The 25,830-nt window shown below is 37.5% G+C and overlaps 2 protein-coding genes across 2 annotated transcripts; both read right to left on the reverse strand.

Annotated features, from left to right (window-relative positions):
* Positions 1-98: 98 nt before the first annotated feature.
* On the reverse strand, positions 99-12,235 carry LOC121736195 (UDP-glycosyltransferase UGT5-like). Its single transcript, XM_042127284.1, has 8 exons — positions 12,050-12,235; positions 7,084-7,174; positions 6,385-6,565; positions 4,211-4,402; positions 3,651-3,870; positions 2,415-2,634; positions 648-867; positions 99-369 (listed from the first exon to the last, which is right to left on the reverse strand). The coding sequence occupies exons 1-8, from the start codon at positions 12,194-12,196 to the stop codon at positions 99-101; spliced, it is 1,542 nt and encodes a 513-aa protein (XP_041983218.1). The 5' UTR covers positions 12,197-12,235.
* Positions 12,236-13,109: 874 nt separating this feature from the next.
* Positions 13,110-25,544, reverse strand: LOC121735902 (UDP-glucosyltransferase 2-like). The gene is made up of 9 exons (XM_042126900.1): positions 25,525-25,544; positions 18,904-19,047; positions 18,253-18,355; positions 16,856-17,045; positions 15,915-16,109; positions 15,167-15,389; positions 14,149-14,368; positions 13,706-13,925; positions 13,110-13,386 (listed from the first exon to the last, which is right to left on the reverse strand). The coding sequence occupies exons 2-9, from the start codon at positions 19,045-19,047 to the stop codon at positions 13,122-13,124; spliced, it is 1,560 nt and encodes a 519-aa protein (XP_041982834.1). The 5' UTR covers positions 25,525-25,544; the 3' UTR covers positions 13,110-13,121.
* Positions 25,545-25,830: the final 286 nt, after the last annotated feature.

Raw genomic sequence — 25,830 nt, forward strand, 5'->3', positions numbered from 1 at the left:
CAATATTTTTATCAATTTGTAATAAAAATATAAGTAATTTAACGGAATAAAAAAAGACCTAAGCATTACGAACAATATATTCAAATAGTAACTCTGAATTAGTTAGTTTTCTTATTTTTCCTAACAACAATATTAACTTGAGACCTAGTGTATTTAACTATTATCAAAACAGCTACTAGAGCCATCAAGAGAATGGCTAATAGATCCAAATACAACTTCTGATACCATTCCACTTCCATAGCGTAAGATCGTAGGTGCAAGGCACCACGTGTTTGGATGACGTGTTCCACCCAATGTACCAATTCTTGTCCTGGTGTTATCAGCCTGTGATGGTAGATAGATGATACCTCCTTAGCACGTTGACGGTACCTGCAAAAAGAATTTTATCAAATTGTCTCTCTTGCTTTTCGTAGCATTAAAAGAGAAGGCAAACAGTGAACACTATCATAAGGCAGTTATGATTCACACATTTGCAGAAACATTTATGGTAGTAATATGAGTTGTATAAACCTAAACATTGCAAATGTTCTAGGCAAACATGATCACATTGAGAATAATGCAAGTTACTTTATAATTCCTTGCATACCTCTAGTATTCGTCAAAGTAGAAAATCTTCAAAGATAATTGTACGATTTCATAGAAGTTACCTCGGTTTGTTCAACATATCATCAATAACGCCTTCTAAATCGTCCAAAGAATTTTTAGACAAATCAAAGTTCTTGCCGAATCCTGTCCATTCGGCTTTGTTGATGTTGTTGAATTGATCAGCGAAGAAGGGCATACCGATCACAGGGACTCCGAAGTATACGGCTTCAGTGATTGAAAGAAGACCCGCATGCGTTATGAACAGCCGACAGTTGGGGTGACCTGAAAATATTCCGTAAGCAGACGAGTCCAAAAGATTGGTGTATGGCCTTATTACACCAACTGAGTAGATAGGCGAGACAGTGCAATCGGCCGAGCACATAATATGATATACATAGCGATTGCTCGGCTGAGGGCACTGTCTAGCCACTCTACTCGTTTGGTGAAACAGGTGAAATCATTTACTAAATTTGGAAGGCATGTGAATAATTTACTCTGCACTGCCTGTGAGCTGAGCGATGCCCGAATTGACCATCGTGCTATTCCAGCGGAAGCGGAGCGGAGATTTCGAGCATGGTGATTGGTCAATTCGGCACAGCTAAGCTCCTCTCCACTCCGCTCCGCGTAAGTGGAAATGCGGCCTAAACTCGACAGGCCTACATAATACTTCTAACGGCCGTTCGCAATAATATTCAATCTATCTCTGGTTTGACGTACGACCGATCACAGCTAACATTGCATTGACATAAGATAGATAACTATTCCTATCTCTAGTAGGGCAAAACTAGAGATAGATTAAATATTGGAAACGGCCTTTAGCGACCTCTCTTACGAAATCTTGTAGGAGCCGTACAATAGAGAATATTAGGCAAAGGTCGAAGCAGAGGGCGCTGCTAGCAGATACAGTAAATAATCCGACATGTTGCACACGCCATATCCGTAAAGTTAATATACCTAGCGGAATAGAGCAACAATCTCGAGCTGTCAAACGAAACCAAAATTGGTTTTCATCTGTGTGAAAAATATGTGTACGTATCAGCGTTGCCAGATTTTTGTTGTGCCAAGTCGGGACTTTGGAACTTTTTGAGTGAAAAAGCGGGATTCTTCAGTGAAAAGCGGAACAAAGTAAAAAAAGGTATAAAATCAAAAGCTTTTTTAAGTTTTCATCTTTTTATTTGCGATAAAATAACGTTTACGTGACAATAGATAGCTAAAGTAGCCAAAGAAAATCCACCCCTCTACCTCCCGGCTCCCACACTCTTATCTTCATTACGCACCTTTCTTTCTCAGCAGTCAGCACGCTGCACGTACGTTCGGGCTTTCCCCGAAAAGCGCGACTAAGCCTGTCCCGCGCGGGACATTTAATTTTGATGAAAAAATCGTTATGTCCTGCCAAAATCGGGGCGTCTGGCAACGCTGGTACGTATACACTTACACAAGCATGATTGAACATGAATTCTATGAGATTAAATTGTCAACGCGCGGCACGTGCCGACTGGACGTTAAAAAAAAGAGTGCTGCTGTCATGTATCACACGTCCCTTTTTACCACGCAGTGTTACTGATAGTGACATCTCTCTTGCTCAGGCCTTTGTTTCTCTATTCCGCTAGGCAGACGCTAGGTATATTAACTTATGGCCATATCAGAATATTGACAGAAACTTTGTCAAACGTCGAACAAAATGTTGTTTACTGTCTTTGCTGGTACTGCCTCTAGCGACAAAATATTGCAGTAGTAGTTGTATCCTATTTGTAGTAATTTAAATCAATCTATCATTTTAACCTTGGTCTGACATTGATAATAATTAATAACTATAAATAAAAAGTTACCTAATATTCTTTGTTGAGGCGCCCAATTCACAACGTGCACGTTTTTCGATACATTATGGATGGCTACATCCGATTTCCAAATAACAGTCTGATTCAAATTGCTGAATATTTTTAGAAATTTCGCTTTCATTTCTTCACTCATCGTTCGAACTGGTAAAAGTGACCCCAGGCTGAAATAAATGGCTCCTTCGGTTGCATTGTCCATCACAGTTTTGAAATTCTGTAAAACGTGAAAATAATCTGATTTATTAAGGAATAACACATTGAGGGTTGACGAATACATCTATCTCAGAGACGCTTAAAATTATGAAAGTAGGTAATTATGTATGTGTTCAAAAATTATAACGTTTGAACTTTGAAAATATGTTTGTGTACCGTGGCAGCTAGTCTATAATAATTGCTAAAATTAAAATTCTGCTGACGATTATATAAATCTTTCAAAATATTTCCATAACATATTAAGTATTTTATCCGAATCGGATCAGCTGTTTAGGTGTGAAGAGGTAACAGATAAACAGACGAAAGTAGGTAAGGATAATACAACGACCACCTACTGTTGTAAAGCCCTTCACAGACTTAGCTATAATATATATTATAGAAGCTACCAGAAATATATATTATATAATTTTGGTAGCTACTACTGGTAGGTACTATACAGGGTGTAACAAAAACAAGTGATAATACTTTAGGGTGTGTACGTGTTCCTTGTAGAGAGTTCACTGTGAAAGTAGCAGTGCTGAAAGACCAACATTTTTTTTCACTTTTGTATGGGGAAACTCGTGATGCTCGGGCCCTTGCCCATACAAAAGTGAAAAAAAAAATCGTCTTTCAGAGCAGCAGGAAAAAAAGTAGTAGTACAAGTATATACTTGTACTACTACTTTTTTTTCCTCCGTGGTCTAGTGGTATAGAGCGCGGCTCTCGACTCCGGAGGTCGTGGGTTCGAATCCCGCGTTGGAAACATTTTATTTCCAAGTTTGGTTAGGACAATGCAGGCCGATCACCTGATTGTCTGACAAGATGATCCATGAGTCGGATGGGCATGTAAAAATCGGTCCTGCGCCTGATCTCTTGCCAGTCGTGTCGGTCTTCCGTTCCACTGGGTTATGAGAGTGAAAGGAAGAGAGTCTCTTGTGTACTGCGCACACACTTGGACACTATAAAACTACTCCTGCGTAACAGGCCTGGTTTCAAAACTAAAGCAGCGCGCTATGTTTTTCACCAAGGTTTGATTTACCTGAGGCAAAGGATCTGCTTTCTCATTAATATGGTATCCTCCTATGTCTTTGTAGTTGCTCGGCAAAGCGACAGGGTCACTCGTGATGAGATTACCGTTACCCAACATAAAAGATGCGTTGTACCGGACCTCATTATAGCTTGGTAGCTGTTTACCTTTCTTTGTAAGTATAGGTTCAAATACACTTCGGAATATTGCTTCAGCTTCTCTCGTGATGGACCTACAAGTGAAATTGACTTTTATTTTTACATTTGCATCCTGTTATTAATTGGTTTCATTATAAAATACTAGCTGTTTGACCGAGCTTCGCTCGGTATTCAATAAAACACGAATAAAATGACATTTTCTAAAAATGATTCCTAGCTAGATCGATTTATCGCCCCCGAAACCCCCTATATAAAAATAATTTATTTTTATTACTAAAATGAATTTTTCCATTATTCCAATCCAGTAATCCAATCCCAGTGCTGGATTAGCAGCTGGAATGTAAACGGGCCATTACGGCGTAATAAGTTTGTTACTAACGTCTTTTAAGAATTTGCTTCAACAGCTTTACTTACCATCTTTCATATTGTATCTTAATCGTAGTAAACAGTTGATCAATTCTTTTACTCAGCGTGAACGACCGAGATTTTGTTTGCATATGAAAGGTGTAAGCGGGGTTCAGATTGTCACCAATCAGAGACAGTACCATCGTATGAGGTATCACAGATGACGACCAGATCAGGGGACAGTCGAATACTGTTGCTAATCTGTAACAAAATGCATAAATGATAAGATTCCTAAAAGGTGATCGCACATTTATCAGCGAGCACGCGCCGGACGCGCCGCGATTTTTAACCGACTTCCAAAAAGCAGGAGATAACCTAGATAATATGTTCGGCTGTGGATATATTTATAGTAAGGGAGCTTTAGAACAATTTTTTTTATTACTAACAAGCTAATTTTTTATGAGAATTTAGGGTACCGTAGTCAACCAAGTTTTGTTGATTACAGAACCCTAAAACGGAACCCTAACCAGCAGATTTTTTGTATATTGGTAGGTAAATAGTTATATAATTTAAGAGTAACATTGTCCCACAAATAGAACAGTCCATATTTTAGGACCATCAAATCAAAGTATGAAATCCTTTCTATCTCTGTTAGCTTCCACTTTCAAGATTATTCGCAGATAAAAAAGTTGTTTGTCTTATCAAAATGAAGCTACTCACAAAAAATAGCTTGATAGTAATAAAAAAAAATGTTCTAAGGCTTGGTTTCACTATTAGAATTCGTTCTGACATGAAAATATTATGTTGTGAAACCTCGCACATCACCGTCACACGTCCGCACCGTACGCGCCGCATTTCCGTGTTAGGGTTGATTCAGACCGCAACGCGACTCGTAGATGCATTTCTAAATTAGTATGGATTTGACAGATTCGCAAGACGTCTGAACTCTGACCCAATTGAAATCTGTCAAATCCATACAAATTTAGAAATGCATCTACGCGTCGCGTTGCGGTCTGAATCAACCCTTATAATATGCGGTGCGTTCGACGCGTAGACCGTACGGCGCGTACGGTGCTGACAAACGTGCGATCAGCTAAAATCTATATAATAATACGTGAGCCAAAAACTTTGTAACCCTTTTGACGAAAAATGGGGAAACGTAGGTGAATGAAATTTTGCACAGTTATAGTTTATATGGTAAAGGAGTGCATCGAGCTAATATTATTTTGAAATTATGCTTTTATCATACATTTTTTTAACAAATAAAACATTACACACACTACAACACACACACTAAGAAAAATGACAGATTTTTGAGTGACAAGCCTATACATACGAATTATACTCTTTTATTCATGGTTGCAGTCTGTTGACAACAAGATGACAAATTGAAAATGGATTATAGTTTTTTTTATTGAATCTTAGATACTATTAAACAATGCTTACACGGCCAGTCTGAGATCAGCTGAGTCCCAGGGACAAGAGTTGAAAAAAATATGATAAAGTCAATATTTTTTTACAAAATATAGGTAGTAGTCCTAACTCCTAATGTCGTTGAAACCAAGGTCGAATTTCGACCATTGGGCGATATCTAGTGTTACTAAATAAGCTTCTCTGAAACATTCAACAGGCAGTCAAATCTCCTTTCATTACACATAATATATTACTAGATGACTCCAACTCCCTTGCTCCAAAATTTGTTTATAGTGCGGGAACCGTAAATTTTCCCTGGATAAAAGGTATTTTATGTCCTTTACCGCGACTCAAAATATGTCCATACCACGGACATAGATCAAGGTAGATACCGCATGTCGCTCCATTTGTATGAAAACGAGCGTGTCACTTTTTTCCTATCTACCATGATGTACCGATGATGAGAAACGTGTCTATTATCAAGCCCAAAGTTTCTATTTGAATTTCTACAGCTCAATACGGCACTTTAAGGCATTTAGGCATTTTTAAAATTCCGATTGACGTCCGATTCCGACAGCAGACTAAAGAACAAACTTTCGAAAGACGAGCATTGCTCGTCCTTTGGGAACGCGATATGGCACACGAAGTACATACACATGCGGTATCTATCTTGATCTATGTCTGTGGTCCATACCAAATCTATAATATATATTTACGATTCATATAATCCGGGAGAGGACATAGGATACTATCCCTGAAAAATATACGTTTCCCGCGCGATACCGAATTTTGGCGCACCCGAGTTGCGGGTGTTATCTAGTTCTACTTGCCCAGCTGCAATTTCATTATACATCCATTCTACGATCACTGCGTCAAATTTCTCGTTTGGATCCCTCATGAGCTGTTGTACAGCGTCGATGTGCAAAGTGTAGTTGTACACGCTGTGCATCAGGGTGGTTATAGATACACTTCGAGACTCTTTGTTCACTTTCTGATCTATGTTGAACATATCTGAAAATATACGTAGTACCTTCAATAAACTAGTTAGTACCAATTTCTGAGCAATAAAGAGTTTTGAGTTGAGAGTTGTGAGTCGCAGAATTTCGCCTGGCAGAAATTCTGCTGCATTCGTTTTCATACAAAAGTCCTTATATGAAAAGATATTTACGCGGCAGAAATTCTATGACTCACGACTCACAAAATTACGCTCGTTTGGCTTCAACCTAAATCTCACGAACAACTGAACCGATTCTTATGTAATTTGGCACATTGACACACAGAATAAACCACGGGCTAACAAAAACAACACAGGCTTTTTGTGGGTCCCTCGGTAATCCTTATTTACATAATTATTAGGAGCCGCTAGGTCTTTGTATAGTCTACACTCTATAATATTCTAGCCGGTGTATGTTTAATGTTTATATTTCTCTATGATTCTAGCGCATAACGGTTGTAGCTCAGAACAGGGAAATAAGGGTTATAGACTATAGTACGAATTATTTAGGTACTTCTAAAAATGTTATTCTGACCTTTGGGAAATAAAGTTATACATGCAGAAGAATCAATCTGACGAAGTCTGTAACTGTTTATTGTCGATGATGCGGACGCTATGTATGTGACCTGCAATTAAAAAATAATGGTTATAATAATTTATTTTTTCTAATACTTATATAAAATACTCGTGTCACAGTGTTTGAGTGCTAACTCCTCCAAAACGGCTCAACCGATTTTAATGAAATTTTGTATGACAATTCGTTAGGTCACTTAGGCCCGAGCATAGGTATCTACTTTTTATGTTGATACTAGCTGTCCCGGTGAACTTCGTGTCACTTTAAAACCTTCCCTGGACTTCTACGAATATTTTAAGACTAAAATTAGCCCAATCCGTTCAGCCGTTTTCGTTCGAGTTTTAGCGTTACTAACACAACTGAAAATCCATTTTTATATATATAGACTAGTGTCCGACCGAAACTGATTTTTCAGCCGAAACCGAAACCGAAACCGAATTTTCAACCTTACTCTTAGTTTCGGCCGAAACCGAAACCGAAACCGAAACTTGGTAAAACATTCAAAATTACGATTATTTACTGAAATTTATTGATTTTTAACTAAAGAACTAAAGAAAAAATACCACATTGAGTTTTTTACTTTTTGCGACTAAATATTATTATTTTTAGACTCGAATAACTTTTTGTACTATATTTCGTTTTTTTATACGATTCCAAGTAAAGACGTTTCGTCTCATTCACAGCAAATCCGATTTTTTTCTTCTGAACGCCCAATATTCGAGTTTTAACTTCATAAAACACATGTCCTGTCGGTGTAGTGTATGACAAGTCGAAAAACATAGGCGAAAAAATTGTTAAGTTGACAGTTTTCACAGATTTGCGTTTGGTTAGCTTATTTATCGTTTCTTGCTATTTGTTACTAAAATAACGTGACAAGGCTCAAAGATGATAAAAACGTATAAAAATCATCAATCAAACGTATAACGTAAACTTAGATTCATTAATCGCGATTAAATGAAGAATGTAAAATCTATTTGAAACAAAACGAGATTCACGTCGCCATATAAACGCGTTCATTGTTCAATAAGAACTTAGTTTAATAAAACGTGTAAATGTGATTGGTGAAATTCCCCTTAATGTATTATAACGAAGGATTACCCTAAGAAACAAGAGCAAGAAGTTATTTGAAGTCATTTTATTTAGGTGCGATTCACCTAAGAAATAAAACGCGCTTAGTGTACACTAAATTGGTACTACACGTATAAACGCGTTTATAGCACCATGCATTTCACTAACATAAAGTTCACAACAAATCCGAGTTTTATCTTCAGAACGTCCAATGTTGCACGGTTAAACTTCATTAAAGCCGTTAAAGACCTGCCAGTGTAGTGTCATGGCGGATCAAAAATCATAGACGAAAAAAATTATGCGTTTGGGTAGTATATATATCGTTTCTTGCTTTTTTATTGATCCCCGTAGGAACGCGTTTAATGAAAACTAAGTTTTATAAAACGAAGTTGTGCGATTGGTGAAATCCTCCCTTAGACATACTACTGAACGACGTACTACTGAAAACAAAATCAACAATTGCAGTATATTATTTTTATGGGAGACATGGACACGACCGCGGTCGAAGTTCAAAACGAAATGACTAAGCAAACTTGCAGTTGACTTCACTTTTTTTTTCTCCAGAAGGCGTTTTGCCACTAAACCTGAAAAATATACTGAGGGCCACAAGAGTGAAGCTTACGGGGAAGTGGGCTAGATAAGATTCTAGCAGGGTAGGAACGGTGTAAGTCCTAAGAGATTGCGTGTCCAAAAAAAAAAGAGTGAGGCGAGATGATTTACTAGATAAATCTCACAAGATATATCCTAAGATATCTTATAGGTAATCTCACAGTCAAACAAAACTCTTAAGTAAATAAAGTTCGAACACAATATAATCAATTTATCATAGCATTTACTAAATCGTTTGTTTGGGAAACATTGTTAAAATTGCACGTAATTTGCCAACAGTTATATATATTAAGTAAGCCTGCTTTTATCGAAGAAATAAAATTCAATAATATAATTTCGATAAAAATAAGTTAAGATAATTTAATGAAAATAAAACGAAGTGCTAATTTTTGATTGGGACTAATCTGGAATACATAATCTCAAAACATGATTAAATAGATGGTGGCGAACTGAGCCAGGGCCTCGCTGGCAAGCAAGCTCGAGTTACTGCGAAGTTTACCGAACGAATGCATGAGTTTCGGTTTCGGTTTTGGCTATATTTTGGCCGAAACCGAAACTAAGGCCGAAACTAGATTTTTGGCCGAAACTGGCCGAAACCGAAACCGAAACCGAAAGTTCGGTCGGTCACTACAATTTATGTATTTTTTAAACCTATAGCTATACTGAATTTTATTTAAGTACATTCAAAATTTCAAATCATATATAAGTCGAAACGGAGTATAATATGAGATTATTATTCAGACATTCTATAACTTATAATATATTATATTTTCTTAGAAATTCCCATTTGCCTTTGCACAGTTATTTTACCGTAGCAAAATTACGTATTATAAGGTGGTTTTTTTTTATAATGTTCTATTATCGCATCGTAAGAGTCGTGCACTTAAGGTGACACCGCGTTAAAGTAAAAAACCGTGTTGGATATGTTTTAGATTGCTTGTTTTCTATAAGAGGCCGGCCCGACCTCTCATAGAAAACAAGAAATGGAACAGCAAGAAATGGAAAGGGCGTAAGCGACAAAAGCCCAAAATGGCTTTTGTCGCGTAATTTAAAAACCATAAATACATTTCATATAAGCTATGGGCAAATTAAAGTTTATGCTTGAATCAATCTATGTATAAATTTTGGAAGCTTAAATCATTCTCCTCTGTTGGCAAACTTAGAATCCCTTTTTTACAGAGGTCTTTTTGTTTGATTATTCTGTGCTATAAATGTTGACCAATCGTGTTAGGCTATTGGTAATTCAAAGACAAAGACATAAATACTGACAATGAACTTTAATTTCTTAGCTGTTATTGCCGATAAAAATCGATATCGCTACAGCCAAATTATCAAGGCGTCACGCGTCGCCTTAAAGGCGTGTTCAGACATGCGCGTTTTCTATGGAAACAAGCAATCTTTAAACATATCCAACAGGCAACACGGTTTTTAATTTAACGCGACGTCACCTTGAGACCTTAATTTATTTCGAAGTGAACAATTAATACTGTTTTGCAAGTCAATGACTTTATTTGGAACAGGTTTTTAACAGTTAATGCAACTAGTTGATGCCCGCAACTCCGTTGCGCCAAATTCGTTTATCGCACCGAGACCAGACATTTTTCCGGGATAAAAAATATCCTATGTTCTTTCCCGGGACTCAAAGTATTTTCATACCAAATTTCAGAAAAATCAGTTCAGCGGTTTGGACGTGAAGAGGTAAAAAACAGACATACACACTTTCGCATTTATAATAGGTATTAAATATGAATTTTTACGTTACGATCACTGGAATTTAGTATGTAGCCCGTAGTGTAACGCTAATAGTTTTTAGGGTTCCGTACCCAAAGGTTGAACACGGGACCCTATTACGACTTCAAAGATGTATCTCAAGAACCGCTATAGCTAGACTTTTGCAATGTTTACAGATTGTTTATTTCTGTTGCAATAGTAATAGTACTATGTCTGATTACATGTTTGTCTTGTTGTATTTCATTAGTGTGTATATTTGTGAAGTACGGAACAAATTGTTGTTTTAACCGTGGTCGCAGGATTCGAGGTTCATCTCAAAAAAGAGTTGTGTTTCCATAGGATACTGTGATAACATAAGTATTGTACAAGTCATCAAGAGTGTAAAGCCCGCTGTACACATTGGGCCAACGCATGGAGCCAGCGCATTGGGCCAACATGTAGAGGCCTACTTGGCCATAAGTTGGAAGCGTTATTCCATACTCTATGACTACACATTAGCCCAATGCGCGGGCTCCATGCGTTGGTTTATATTGAAAGCGAACTGCCTTTCGAATAAAACCGTTAGCTATTTGTAGGCTATTTGTGCTCTGACAGTTATGCCATGACTTATTTTGCTATTCACACGCCTTAGGGCGTTTGTGCACTACACGGAATTTTACCGTCCGCCGTTCCTATTTCTTACATTTTGATATGGTAAACCTGAAAGTTATGAACGCCGGACGGTAAAATTCCGTGTAGTGCACAAACGCACTTAGTTACTACGACATAAGTACCATCTGTACGAAAGAAGTAAAAATATAACGCTGAATACTGATGGAAAAAAATACAAAAAAAAGGTAATTTAGGAAATATTACGTGAAAGGTCGAAGCAGAGGGCCCTACTAGATTCTGTCTACTCTGCTACTAGCACATACAGTTAACAGTTCGATCAAAATCCGATATTTTATACACACGTCATATTAAAATATTGACAGAAACGTAGTCAAACGTCGAACAAAACGTTTTGTTTACTGTCTATGAGACACATATATAGAGTAGACCAAGTGAAGGGAGTAGGGACATAAGAGCTATTTTTTATGGGAAAATGTACGGTTTCCGTAAAATTCCTAATTTACGCGGGCGAAGCCGCGCGGGACATCTAGTTTTATTATAAATTATTAAAATGCGAATAAAATAGAGTATTTCGTGAATATTTCAAGTGCCTATGTATTGCCGTTATTGATTACGAGCAAAAAATACCTAAAATATCACGTTTGTTGTATGGGAGCCCTCCTAAATTTTTAATTTATTTTGTTTTCAGTATTTGTTGTTATAGCGGCAACAGATATACACAATCTGTGAAAATTTCAGAAGTCTAGCTATAGCGGTTCTTGAGTTACAGCCTGGAGACATACAGACAGACAGACGGACAGACATTGAAGTTTTAGTAATAGGGTCCCGTTTTTACCCTTTGGCTACGGAACCCTAAAAACACAATCCTCCTAGTGCAATCGGGTATAAATTAAAAAACAATACCTACATTATGGCCAGCTTCCAGTAGATTTCTGACGTATCCATCGCCGAGTATCGCGTGACTCTTGCCGGGGAACGGGAAAAATAACAGGACATTGTATGCATCACTAACCGTCAATACACACACGAGAATATAAACGCACAATTTGGACATGTTGTCCCGATTCGAAGACTTAACTGCGACTGGTTTTTTCGATTCCAATTTTGATCTCATACCGTTTTGTATATACCTCGAACATAATATTTGAAGCGGTGAGTGGAAGAAAGGTAAGTAACAGCTAAAAAATCAGCCAAGTACGAGTTGGACTCGCGCACGAAGGGTTCCGTACCATTATAGAGCAAAAATAGTAAAAAAATGTGATTTTTGTAAGGGGGGCTCCCTTAATTATTAATTTTATTTAAATTTTATTCTTAATTATTAAAGTATGAATATAATCAATGCCATGGTGACAAATGCAAGTGCCAATCTGTTGTCATCATTGATACCGAGCAAAAAATGTTTGAAAAAATTACGTTTGTTGTATGGAAGCCCTCCTTAAATATTTAATTTATTCTGTTTTTAGTATTTGTTGTTATAGCAGCAACAGAAATACATAATCTGTGAAAATTTGAACTCTCTAGCTATTACGTTCTTAAGTTACAGCTTGAAGACATACATTCTTATAAAATGCTCTCACAACCTGTGACTTACCTGATGTTAATCACGATTTTAGCTGAATGTATTTATTACCTGGTGACCCCTTAACACAGGGCAACCTAGTAAGGGCACCAGTCTCCTGCTATAATATTTGTAACTTGGTACATCAAAATAATTGTACATCTTGTTTTGTGTTGTGAGAGAAATCAATAAAGATTTTTGATTGACACAGACACACGGACAGACAGACAGACAGACAGACATCGAAGTCTTAGTAATAGGGTCCCGTTTTTACCCTTTGGGTACGGAACCCTAAAAAATGTTAGCCAATCAAAGACGGTAATAGTTACTACACTTAGCTACTTTACGAAATGTAGTTATTTTGAAATCATAAATACACGGTTTGATTTTTAGATTAAAACATCGGATGCTTTGTCATTGTTTAATTTTTCTTTGTCTTAATTTGCTTTTTTGATTTGAATTTGTTTATCAATTTTTGTATTGCGATTATTGATCCGATCAATACAAATATAAGAACTACTAAATCAAGGTAGAATCTCTTGTAGAAGGGCAGTGATAGGGCTGGGGAGCGTAAATGTAGAGCTCCTTTTGTCCTTATAACATGTTCTATCCAGTACACCATTTCTTCACCAGGATTCCGACGGTCGTGGTAAAGTTGGGACAGTTCTTTCGCTTTTAGTGCGTAACTGAAAAAAAAGATTAAAAAGATCAAATCAATTGTACGTAAGTAATTAAGAATCAATATTACCTATCTCAAAAACTTCTAAACAGATTTTGATGAAACTTTTGTACACATGAAATACCGAAGTGATAAGAGGTGCTAATATTATGTATGTAGGCTTAGGTGATGTAGCTTCTTACTCAAGGGGAAATTTATTCATATCCATCTATCCTATGTGATCCGATCGCATTACGTTGTCTATATTTGTTTTGATTTATCTTGGTTACAACCCGACCACATTACCTAGGTCCCACATCTGCCTGCTAATCTCTGACAGTCCCTACCTGTTATCACCAAGTATTTTCTTGATGGCGACCTCCATGTCATCCGCCATGTCTTCTCCGAGGTCAACGACGATGCCGAAGCCCTTGTCAACGACGGACGCCATGTTGACATGCTGGTCAGCGATGACAGGTATACCAACTACTGGTACTCCGTGGTGTATGGCCTCTATGGTCGATAGCTGACCGCCGTGGGTGATGAACATCTTGAGGTTTGGATGGGCTGAAAAAAGTATAAAATATTAGATGACGCTTACAACTCGGTTTATCGATATTGTTCCGGGGTATAAGTATCCTATATCCTTTTCCGAACACAAAGTATCTCCATACCAAATTTCAGCAAAATATATCCAGCGGTTTGGGCGTGAAGAGCTAACAGTCAGAAACATATCGCATTTATAATATTAGTAGAAGTATGGATTAATGTTCATTATTTTGTAACTTACCGAGTATGCTTTGTTGAGGTGCCCATTTGATCAAATGTACATTGGACGGAACTCGATCTGACTGGGTCTGGAATTTCCACAGCACCGTCTGCTTCAGTTTGCCGAACATCTTCAGAATGGAAGTGATCATGTGCTCCGACATATCCTCGCTATTCAGGTTGGAGCCCATGCTGAAGTAAATAACGCCATCCTTCGCTCCGTCCATTAAAGTTTGGAGATCCTGAAAATTTTATAATAATAATATCCAAAGGCATCATAATATACGCTAATAAAAATTGTAAAATATTTTAGGGTGTATATTATGTGTTCCTTATTAATTCACTGAAAGCAAATTTTTGCGATTTGTGCAACGCCCCGACGACGTGGCGTCATGAGCTCATAGAAAAGATTCAATAAAACCTTCAACGCTGCTACTTTCAGAGTGAACTCTGTATAGGGGATTCATATTATACCCCCTAATCACTGTTTTGTAACATTCTGTATTATTAACCTAATTGAACATCAGTTTTATATTCATCCAAATAGTTTAATTGAAGTAATTGATGATGATTACTAAAATTATGAAGAATAGAACATAGATAATTTTGTCTGGATGAATAGTTTTGTATTTATATTTAATCTTTATTCAAGTTAACAAAAAACTAAGCTTCATATCCGAAGGCCTTCCCCATCCCAAAAAACCCAATCATAATGACTTGCATATTTTGAAAAAAAAAAAAAAAAAACTGCATCGTGTATCCCACGCATAAACAGGTCCACGAAATATTTTAACTTTGAACATGTTTTTATTCGTGATTTTTGATCTAAACGTAAGCAAAGACGACCAATTTAAATATTACTTTTTTAAATAAACAATAGATCGTGGCCCGTTAGGGTCAATTCAGACCGCAACGTGAAGCGTAGATGCATTTCTAAATTTGTATGGATTTGACAGATTTCAATTGCGTCAGACGTCTTGCGAATCTGTCAATTTTAAAATCTTACCAGATTATTAAGAATTATGTAGTTATTATCTTACCTTCGGCAACGGTTTAGTTTTAGTCTCAACATGAAAGCCTCCAACGTATTTAGCGTTCTGCGGCAATCTGTACGCGCCTCCGAACGATGGGTGTGAGTTTATAAAGAGGAACGACGCGTTGTATACCACTTGGTCGTAGGACGGAATAGTTACTCCCCTCTTCGCTGCTATCTCATTGAACACTGAATTGTATACCGACTTCTCGAGGGGAGTGAAGACAACACTAGAAAATTATACAAGATTACTAATTATTATTATTATCTATGAACTAGAAGACGCCCGCAACTCCGTTGCGACAAAATTCGTTTATCACGAGGAACTACCCATTTTTGAGCTGAAAAAATGGGTAGTTCCGCGTAGTAGTACAAGTATCGAATGTCCTTTCCCGGGGCTCAAAGTATCTCCATTATAAACAGCAATCGCTGTATGTACCGACTCACGCTCTAAAGCCTAACCTAACAAAGCTTTGGGCGTGACGAGGCACAGACAAACATACAGATAGACACACTTTTGCATTAATAATATTCGTATGGATATAGTTGGCTGAAATTGAAGACTCAAAAGCTGGATATGTACCTCAATTGAAGGGATCTCCAAACAACTGTCCATAGCTCCTGGGCTCTTTCCCAAAAGTCGTGCGGTAGTTTAATGGCCGTGAAGAGATAACATACACAGAATCAGACAGCCACACGTGCATTAGTATGGATATAGTTGGCTGAAATTGAAGACTCAAAAGCTGGATTTGTACCTCAATTGAAGGGATCTCCAAACAACGGTGCATAGCTCCTGGACTCTCTCCCAGAAGTCGAGAGGAGGTTTGCTCGTGGAGAATATGTCGACGTTGTACGACGGGTTGGGCAGCTCGTCGACGAGCCTCACCACATTCCAGCTGGCTTCCGTCGTCGCGAACCATATTAGTGGACAGTCAAATAAGGAAGCGATACTGAAATAACAATTAGTTAAAATGTACTTTGCGATAGCTAAATAACATGCATTTGACAGCAGAGGTCCGAGTTTGAGTTTTTGTTTCACATTCGATCGTGAACGCGTTTGGCGTTTACTTACTGAGATTTTGTATGTGATTTGTACAGCGCCACCTAGCGATGCTCACGGGAGTGACCCCTTCTCCCATACAAAATCTTAGTAAGCGCCAAACGCGTTCACGATCGAATGTCAAACAAAAAACTTACACTCGGCACACAGATATGGCGAAATATCTGGTATCTGTACTACGTTAATGTTTTGTTTACTAAGTTTTTGACAACTAGCAGTTATTTTGCAATAAGTATCAACTTGTTGCTTACCTGTCGCAAGACACCTACGAAATTACTCTGCTGGTTATCTAATAGAAATATTTTTTTACTGACGCTTGGTGGTACCTAAACCTAAGTCTTTAATTGTAGCTATACATAATTAGGTGCCGCTTGTTTAAAGTTTTCAATATTTTTAGTTATAAGGTCGCGTCGTGAGCCTTGTGGCTCGTCCCTTCTCATTTCGATATTAAAAATGTCTATTAGTCCCTTTTAACCTTTTTTTAATTTTCGTTTCTGACCCAGCACCATTTTGTTTCTGTTCAAACTGTCTGACTTTTAATTCCTTTTAACCTATTTTTATTTCTTACCTACCAACATTTAGTTTTTGTTCAAACTGACTAACTTTTGATTCCTTTTAACATTTTCGGTTTCTTACCCAGCAACATTCTCGTAGAAGAACCACTCAGTGATAACAGCGTCGAACTTCTCTTTGGGATCTTCTAGGAACTTCACTAGAGTTGGGTCCGTCAGTATTTTCTTGTTCATTTCGTACATAAGATAGTAAATGAGGATGGAGGTTCCACCGCGGCGGTCACCAACCCTGTTCTTCAATTTGAACTCGTCAGCTGCAACGAAAACATAAGCTTGAGTTAGGGCCGGGACACAAAAACAGGATACGACGTCGTGTGGTACCACGACGCGGCGTCGTTTCACGATGCGACGTCGTGTCGTGGGAATCCACGACGAGCATCGTAAAAACTACGACGCGACATCGTATCGTGTTTTTGTGTCGGCCCTTACTCTTCTGGGTTGTGGATTCAATTTTTAAACTCCCAAAGATGATCTTGGTTGATGATGACGGCGGGGCTAAAATGGTCACATTTAGCAATTCCTCTCAATCAATTCAGCAAATAAATTGTCAAAACTGTCAAACTGACAAATGTCAAATCATTACAAAAATACAGTAATGAATTGCAAGCAGAGTTGCATTTTGCGATTTTAGAAAAAATTAATCATATAATGATTCATATCATGATTCTTCAAAGCGACCATTTCAGCCCCGCTGATCATTCTTGCATAGTTTTTATGTTTGAAAGCTGACATGATCGGTTTTCCTAACCATATCATCAGCATTCAGTTTGATCAATGCTGAAGAATTTCGTTTTTCAATCTGTTTAATTATATTATAAGCTTATACATAGAACTTCATTAACAGGCTAAATAACTGGTTAAGTACCATCGAGGAAATTGAACCCTAGGCAGTTGACGGACCTATGTCATTTGGTCGGCTTATGTCAATTCAATGTTAGCTGTGATCGGTCGGCGGGGTTTGACACAACGCGACCAAATTACATAGGTCCGCCGTCTGCCTATGAATCAACTTCTCTGATAGTACATGGCCTGTGTAAGAAAGGACAGAAAAATATTTTGTCAGAACATAACATTACAATATTTTTTCGTATGATATTCTATAATATCTCTATTCTCTAGTATGCGCCATAAGCAACTACAAAATATACTACAATATACATTGTGTTAGTGTAACACCGTTATCCTTGAAACCATCAAATGAGCCCGTCAAAATGAACAACTTATTTTATGAGAAGAATCATGCTGGGAACTCAAAAAAAAACTTCTTCATACCCATACGGATGCCCAGATCGGAAATTTTTATGAGTATGAAGACGGATTTTTTTGAGTTCCCAGCATTGTTCTCATAGAAAAAGTTGTTCATTTTGGCGGGCTCATATTTTGATGGTTTCAAGGATAACGGTGTTTACACTAACATCTTGTATAACATAGCTACCACCAAAATATTGACTTTCTACTTACTACTGTCTTTTAAAGCGGTGAAGTAGTCAGCAATGGATGTCAAATCCACTTCTTTCAAATTCTTGACAGTTTTCCCATGGGGGTACGAAGTTACGTGCACTACCTGGAATCGTTTAGAAGTGGATATTAGGTAAGTATTTAGGTACTATTTATGAAAATACTAGTTGATTAATGAAATGAATGAATTCGTTTATCAGGCAGGAGCCGTGCATTTTTTCGGGATTAAAAGTATCCTTTGTCCTTTGCCGGGACTCAAAGTATCTTCATATCAAATTTCATCAAAGAAGAATAACAGACATACATAATTTCGCATAATATTAGTAATTACTAATTAGTGTCGATATGATGCGGCTTAGTCATAACTCATAATATAATATTATTATAGGATAAAAAGTACTATCAGAGAAGTTGATTCCTAGACAGATGGCGGACCTAAGCCCAATTCCCTTCCCTATCATCCCCAATTCCCTTCCCTTCCCATCCCTACCCTCCCCTATTACCCTATTCGCTCTTAAAAGGCCGGCAACGCACCTGCAGCTCTTCTGATGCTGCGAGTGTCCATGGGCGACGGAAGTTGCTTTCCATCAGATGACCCGTTTGCTCGTTTGCCCCCTTATTTCATAAAAAAAAAAAACTCGATGGTACATATACCTCATGACCGGCATCCAGCAAATGGTTAACTACTCCGTGTCCTAGTATGCTGTGACTCTTCGATGGTACAGGGAATACCACCAGAATACGATACGCTTCGCTGAGACATAACAGCGTTAAAAACAAACCGATTACTTTCATCATCTGGAAAGAAAAAAATAAAAATAGAACGAATAAAATGATATAATATTAATATAAAATTCTCGTGTCACAATGTTAGGCCCCGTACTCCTCCGAAACGGCTTTACTGATTTTAACCAAATTTTATATGCATATTCAGTGGGTCTGAGAATCGGCTACTGGGTACTTATTATATTGATAAGTGCATTTGTTGAATAAATAATAGTAAATTATTACAACTCGAGACTGACGGCGACCATTGTTTGTGATGATGACGTTGCCATGGTGACATACTTATTTAATCACTTCAATAAAATAATATGGGCGAAATACTTGATTTATATTATGGCAAAGCAACGTTTGCCGGGACAGCTAGTAATAGTATAATATCATCATACCTACATCTAAAGAGAAACGAGAGATTTACTACCGCACTCAGAGTGGAACATTAATTACTTAAATGTAATTAATTCAAAATTTTGACATAAGCCTATGGAGCTTATGTCAAAATTTTGAATTAATTACATTTATATGGTACATTTATATGGGGTATAAGGGGCCCATCTTACACCTTAGGAGCCCAAGCCAACCTCACCTGCACGTGGTATACCCTGCTGATCAACGAACGAGGCTCTGGCGAAAACCCCCCCGCCAACACGCATTGGACAAGCGCGGCGGGTTATATGGTTTAACCATATAGTCCATCCCCCTTCTTATCATGGCACAAGTTCACAGACACAGGCCCCAAGTTCCCGGCAACTCCAGATGCCGGGGAGACCAGGACGGGGGTCGACCTGGCGCTGGGGTTAGGGGTGCGAAGAATCTCCGGGCGAGATGCTCTGACCGTTCGACGACTTTGGCTTACTCCAAAAAGGACACCGATACTCTAAACATTTTGACGTTTAATGCTAGAACACTAAAGGAAGACGCTCGACTCGTAGAAATGGAAAATGCCTTACTACACATCAACTGGGACATTTTAGGACTCTCTGAAGTCAGGAGAAAAGGCGAGTCTACCGAAGAAAGGGACAATGCAATATTTTATTACTACGGTGAAACCCAGGGGCAATACGGTGTGGGTTTTATGGTATCTAAAAAGTGGAAAGATAACATATCAGAGTTTATCGGCTACTCTGAGAGAATCGCAGTTTTAAAATTAAAAATCACGTCAGACAAACAAATTACAATTATACAGGCTTACGCACCTACAAGCACGCATCCAGATGAAGAAATTGAAGAATTTTATGATGTTCTGAATATGGCTTGCACTGAAAATCCAGGTACTTGGAAACTGGTTATCGGTGATTTTAATGCAAAAATTGGTCAAAAGCAGCAGTTGGATAATGCCGATACGATAGGTCCTTATGGTATTGGTACCCGAAACGAAAGGGGAAGTCGGCTTATCCAATTTGCATTTGGCCAAAACATGAAAATCATGAATAGTCACTTTCCCAAAAAACCACAGAGACGCTGGACATGGGTGTCGCCAAATAACAATACAAAAAACGAAATAGATTTCATATTATCCTCTCAAAGACATATTGTTTCTGACGTAAGCACAATAAACACATTCAAATTCAGTTCCGACCATAGACCCATAAGAGCTAAACTCAGATTTAACTTCAAATTCCAACGCTCCATTTTATTTCGCAGTCATAAAAGACACACAAAAGATAACCTTATCGCTAATAAAGAAAAATTTAACCTTCATCTTCAAAATTCATTTAATGGCCTAAATATAGAAGAAAAGGACACAGAAGTAATATATAAAAACATTAAAGACAGTATCGCAATAGCTAATAATAAAATAAAATATTCCCACACCAAACACAAGAAGTTAACTGAAGAGACTTTAAAATTAATCAATGAAAGATCCAATTTGCAGAAAGGTACAATAGAATATAATAATGTTGATAAAATAGTTAAGCGAAAAATCAGACAAGACCTAAGAAAACTAAATACTTTAATAGTTAAAAACGCTTTAGAGCAAAATACTTCATTAAGAGTTGCAAAAAATGGAGTAAACCACAGAAAATTTTGGATAAGCTATTTAAAAGACGAACAAGGAAAAAAACAAAGAAGTAGAGAAAAAGTAATGGAAATTAGTACTAAATTTTATAAAAATCTATACAGCGACAGCACAAAAATATTTGAAAATATTAATTACACCTGCCCTGATACAGTTCCATTAATATCAGAACAAGAAATACACAAAGTCATTCTCAGCTTAAAGTATAATAGAAGCCCAGGAGAAGATGGTATTACCTCAGAAACCCTGAAAATTTGTGAACCAATTATTCTTCCACATTTATGCAACCTTTTTAATAGAATCTTAAAAAAAGGCACTCTTCCCGACCAGTTTTGTAGTTCCAACATAATACTTCTACATAAAAAAGGAGATAAGTCCGACATATCAAATTATAGACCTATTAGTTTAGTATCACATATATATAAAATTTTCATAAAAATAATACAGAATCGCATAGACTGTCAGTTAGATTATCACCAGCCTCCTGAACAAGCCGGCTTTCGGCCTGGTTTCTCAACTACGGATCACATCCATACTTTAAATCAAATTATAGAAAAGTGTCAAGAATTTAACCTCCCATTATATTTAGCCTTTATCGACTTTAATAAAGCTTTTGACAGCATATATCATAAAAGCATCTTTTCAGCTCTCAACAAACAGGGTATTGAACCTATTTACGTAAACTTGCTTAAAACAATTTACCGAAGAAGTACAGCCGCCATTAAATTACAATCTGCAGGCCCAAGATTTTCTATCGAGAGGGGTGTTAAACAGGGTGACCCAATTTCTCCACGCCTTTTTACGAGCGCCTTAGAGGAGGTTTTTCAGAAAGTCTCGATTGGCTGGGGAGACAAAGGTGTTGTTATCGGCAAGAAAAGGTTAACAAACCTTCGCTTCGCCGATGACATAGTTCTGTTTGCCACTTCAGCTCAAACCCTACAGTCAATGCTAGACGACCTCAGCATGGCGAGCCTCGAGGCGGGACTTCAAATGAATCGAACAAAGACCAAGCTCATGTCAAATAGCACGAAACGTAGAGTCAAAGTGGATGGGGAGGAGATACACTATGTCGACGAGTACGTTTATCTAGGCCAACTAATATCTTTTTATAACAGGCAAGACAAAGAAATAGACCAACGTGTTGAGAAGGCATGGAGAAGCTTTTGGTCAATGAAACATCTGATGAAAGGGGACCTACCAATATGCCTAAAACGTAAACTCGTGGACATGTGTATCTTGCCTATTCTGACCTACGGTGCCCAGTCCTGGTCTTTGACAGCTTCACAGAAGTCCCGACTCGGAGTTTGCCAACGAGCTATGGAACGCAGCATTCTAGGTATAAAAAGGATTGACCGCGTCCGGAATACCACCCTGCGTTCCCAAACGAAGCTCGTTGACGTAGGCAGAAAGGCAGCTAGCCTTAAGTGGAGCTGGGCAGGGCACGTTTCCCGTATGCACCCGGACAGGTGGGCGCGTCTAGTTTCGGAGTGGCTACCGAATGGTCGGCGTAACAGAGGCCGACCCAAGAAAAGGTGGCGCGACGAACTAGATGCGTTTGATAAAGAGTGGCCAACAACTTCACAGGATCGTGAACTTTGGAAAGAGAGAGGGGAGGCCTTTGCCCAGCAGTGGGACACTGTAGGCTGATAATAATAATAATAATAACATTTCATTATCTGTCAAACTCTTCATTAAATTGAAGGTTAATCGTAATTTTTTTTTTAATGAAATAAGGGGGCAAACGAGCAAACGGGTCACCTGATGGAAAGCAACTTCCGTCGCCCATAGACACTCGCAGCATCAGAAGAGCTGCAGGTGCGTTGCCGGCCTTTTAAGAGGGAATAGGGTAATAGGGGAGGGTAGGGATGGGAAGGGAAGGGAATAGGGGCGGGTAGGGAAGGAAATAGGGTAGGGGATTGGGCCTCCGGTAAACTCACTCACTCGGCGAAACACAGCGCAAGCGCTGTTTCACGTCGGTTTTATGTGAGAACGTGGTATTTCTCCGGTCGAGCCGGCCCATTCATGCCGAAGCATGGCTCTCCCACGTATAATTAAATGTCTCTGAGTACGGCGGTTAGAATACGTCTTTTTGTGAAAATCTCGTTATCTTAAATAACTAACATTGTTTACACTTTACAAAATAAGACGCAATCCAACTTAAGGTCAGAAGTGCAAATTAAAAAATAAACATTATGAAAAACATTCAAATTAAATAATAAGAATAACAATTTTAAGTAACCGTTCCGGAGTCATTCAGAGGGTTGTAATGATTACTTAACTATTACGACGTAAGCTTGACACAATTTCTGACAATTTTTGAAAAACCATTGAGTGAAAAACTGTTTTTTTTTGTATCGAGAAAATTTGAAGATACTTATCATGTTCTCGCTGGTACGGATCCTCACAAATAACTAATTATAATGTATATAGTACCCACCAAAAACATTTTCATGTAAAAATATGTTTTTTTTCGTTGAAATAGGGTATTTTAGAATATCAATTAAATATTTTTTTAATTCATTGGCTAGTTTTTTTTTAATAAATTTTTAAAGTTTTCGGATCTATGACTTCATCATCGGCTGCCGGCTGCATTAAGTACTATCAGAAAAGTTGATTCCTATGCAAATCGGGGACCTAAGTAGTTTGGTTGCGTTATGTCAAACCCAGCTGACAGATCACAATTAACATTGAATTGACATATTCACTTTTGTATGGGCAAGGGCCCGAGCGTCACGATTTTCCCCATACAAAAGTGAAAAAAAAAGTTGGTCGTTCAGGGCTGCTACTTTCACAGTGAACTCTCTACAAGGAACACGTACACATCCTAAAGTATTATCACTTATTTTTGTTACACCTGTATAGAGTATTATAGTGATAATGTAATTCATCAGGGAATTATAAAATAAAACTTATGATGGTGGGCAAACTAACCCAGCAGTATTCCGATCATCGATTGACAACCCGGTATCAAAAAATCCTTAGGGTTGTCAAATTGGACATTTTTAAATACTTTTAGTAATTTACTAAAAATCGATGTTATTTTTTATTACTGTATGCCTTGCTCAGTAATAACTAATAAAGCAACAAAAACATACCAGTTATTTATTTAAATAGAAACATTACTTCTTGTATTGTTAAATGCTAACTTATTTATAATACTGTCGTTATATGGTTTATTTCAGGCAACATCTGTACCAATAGCCTCCACTAACTGCAGATAAAACTCGTATGTCGTACCTATGTGAGAGCGAGTCACAACTTCAACAAGCTATGCCGAGATTACGATCTTGATGTATTCATTACTAAAAAAGCTTGAGCTGTAAATTTTTTGACAACTTGATTTTCTAAATTTGTATCTGTTCAAACCACAATACTATGGTAAATTGTACGATGTAGTTAGCATGTTCTTCTTTTTGGTTTTTGGTCAAACTATCCTTTAAAGTTTAAACTTTTTGCTTTACTTGTTTTTGTTATAATATATCTTACTTAAAAACATCCCTATATCTAATTAAGATCGTTCACAATATCATGTATTTAATTGTTTCTGTTACTTAGAGGTGTAAACTTGTAATTGGCTTTCTGATTTACACATAAAATTGTCACCAATATTATTTAGCTGTAAGTTTTCCGTGTTTCTTATATGAATAAATAAATAAAAAGATAATTAAGTAATTTTATAGATATGTGGCAGCCCTAGTACTTTTACAGACCAAATTGTATGGAACAGGAAAAAAATGTAAGGGTAACATTGCCCAGTCAATTTAGTAGGATATTATTCACGATATCGTTTAAATGTCTATAGTAAACACCATCTTTTCCAAAATTATTTTACTGGATTTTGATGCCACCTGCGCAAAGTTCATGAAAATCAATCATAAATTGAATTATATGAACAGAAATAATGTTTTCGACATTCCTACACCTGCACATGTAGCCTTGTAGTGGCAGAGGGCAAAAAAAAAACTTACACTTCTATACATTTTTTTTACAAGAATTAAAATTATTTGAAAAAAGCTGGCAAAGTTGGCATGTTTCGCGGTATTTATTTGTAATATAGATAATAACTAGCTGTCCCGGCAAACGCTGTTTTGGCATATTATAAAGTATTTTGCCCATCAGATTTCACTCATATTATTTTATTGAAGTGACTAAATAAATATACGGAATAGCGGTGGACGTTGCCATGGTGACCATGGCAACGTCCACCGCTATCCCGTCGTACAAACAATGGTCGCCGTCAGTCTCGAGTTGTAATAATTTACTATTATTATTCAACAAATGCACTTAACAATATAAAAAGTACCCAGTAGCCGATTCTCAGACCTACTGAATATGCATATAAAATTTGGTAAAAATCAGTAAAGCCGTTTCGGAGGAGTACAGTACCTACCTAACTAACATTGTGATTTGTGACACGAGAATTTTATTTATAAGATATTACGATTTAAGTACAAAATATTATGACATCATACCTTGCGTCTAACACAGCAAACAGCTATGGGTATACTAACAATAAAACATAATAATATAATGGTTAGGTTTTCCTCCCACAGACATAGATCAAGATAGATAACGCATGTCGCTCCATTTGTATGAAAACGAGCGTGTCACTTTTTTCCTACTTACTATGATAAGAATCGTGTCTATTATCTTGTCACTTTTAGGCACTCAGGCATTTTTAAAATTCCGATTGACGTCCGATTCTGATATCAGACTAAAGAACATACTTTCGAGCATTGCTCGTCGTTTGGGAACGCGATATGGCACGCGAGGTACAT

Source organism: Aricia agestis, chromosome 18, assembly GCF_905147365.1.
Source record: "Aricia agestis chromosome 18, ilAriAges1.1, whole genome shotgun sequence".
Lineage (NCBI taxonomy): Eukaryota > Metazoa > Arthropoda > Insecta > Lepidoptera > Lycaenidae > Aricia > Aricia agestis.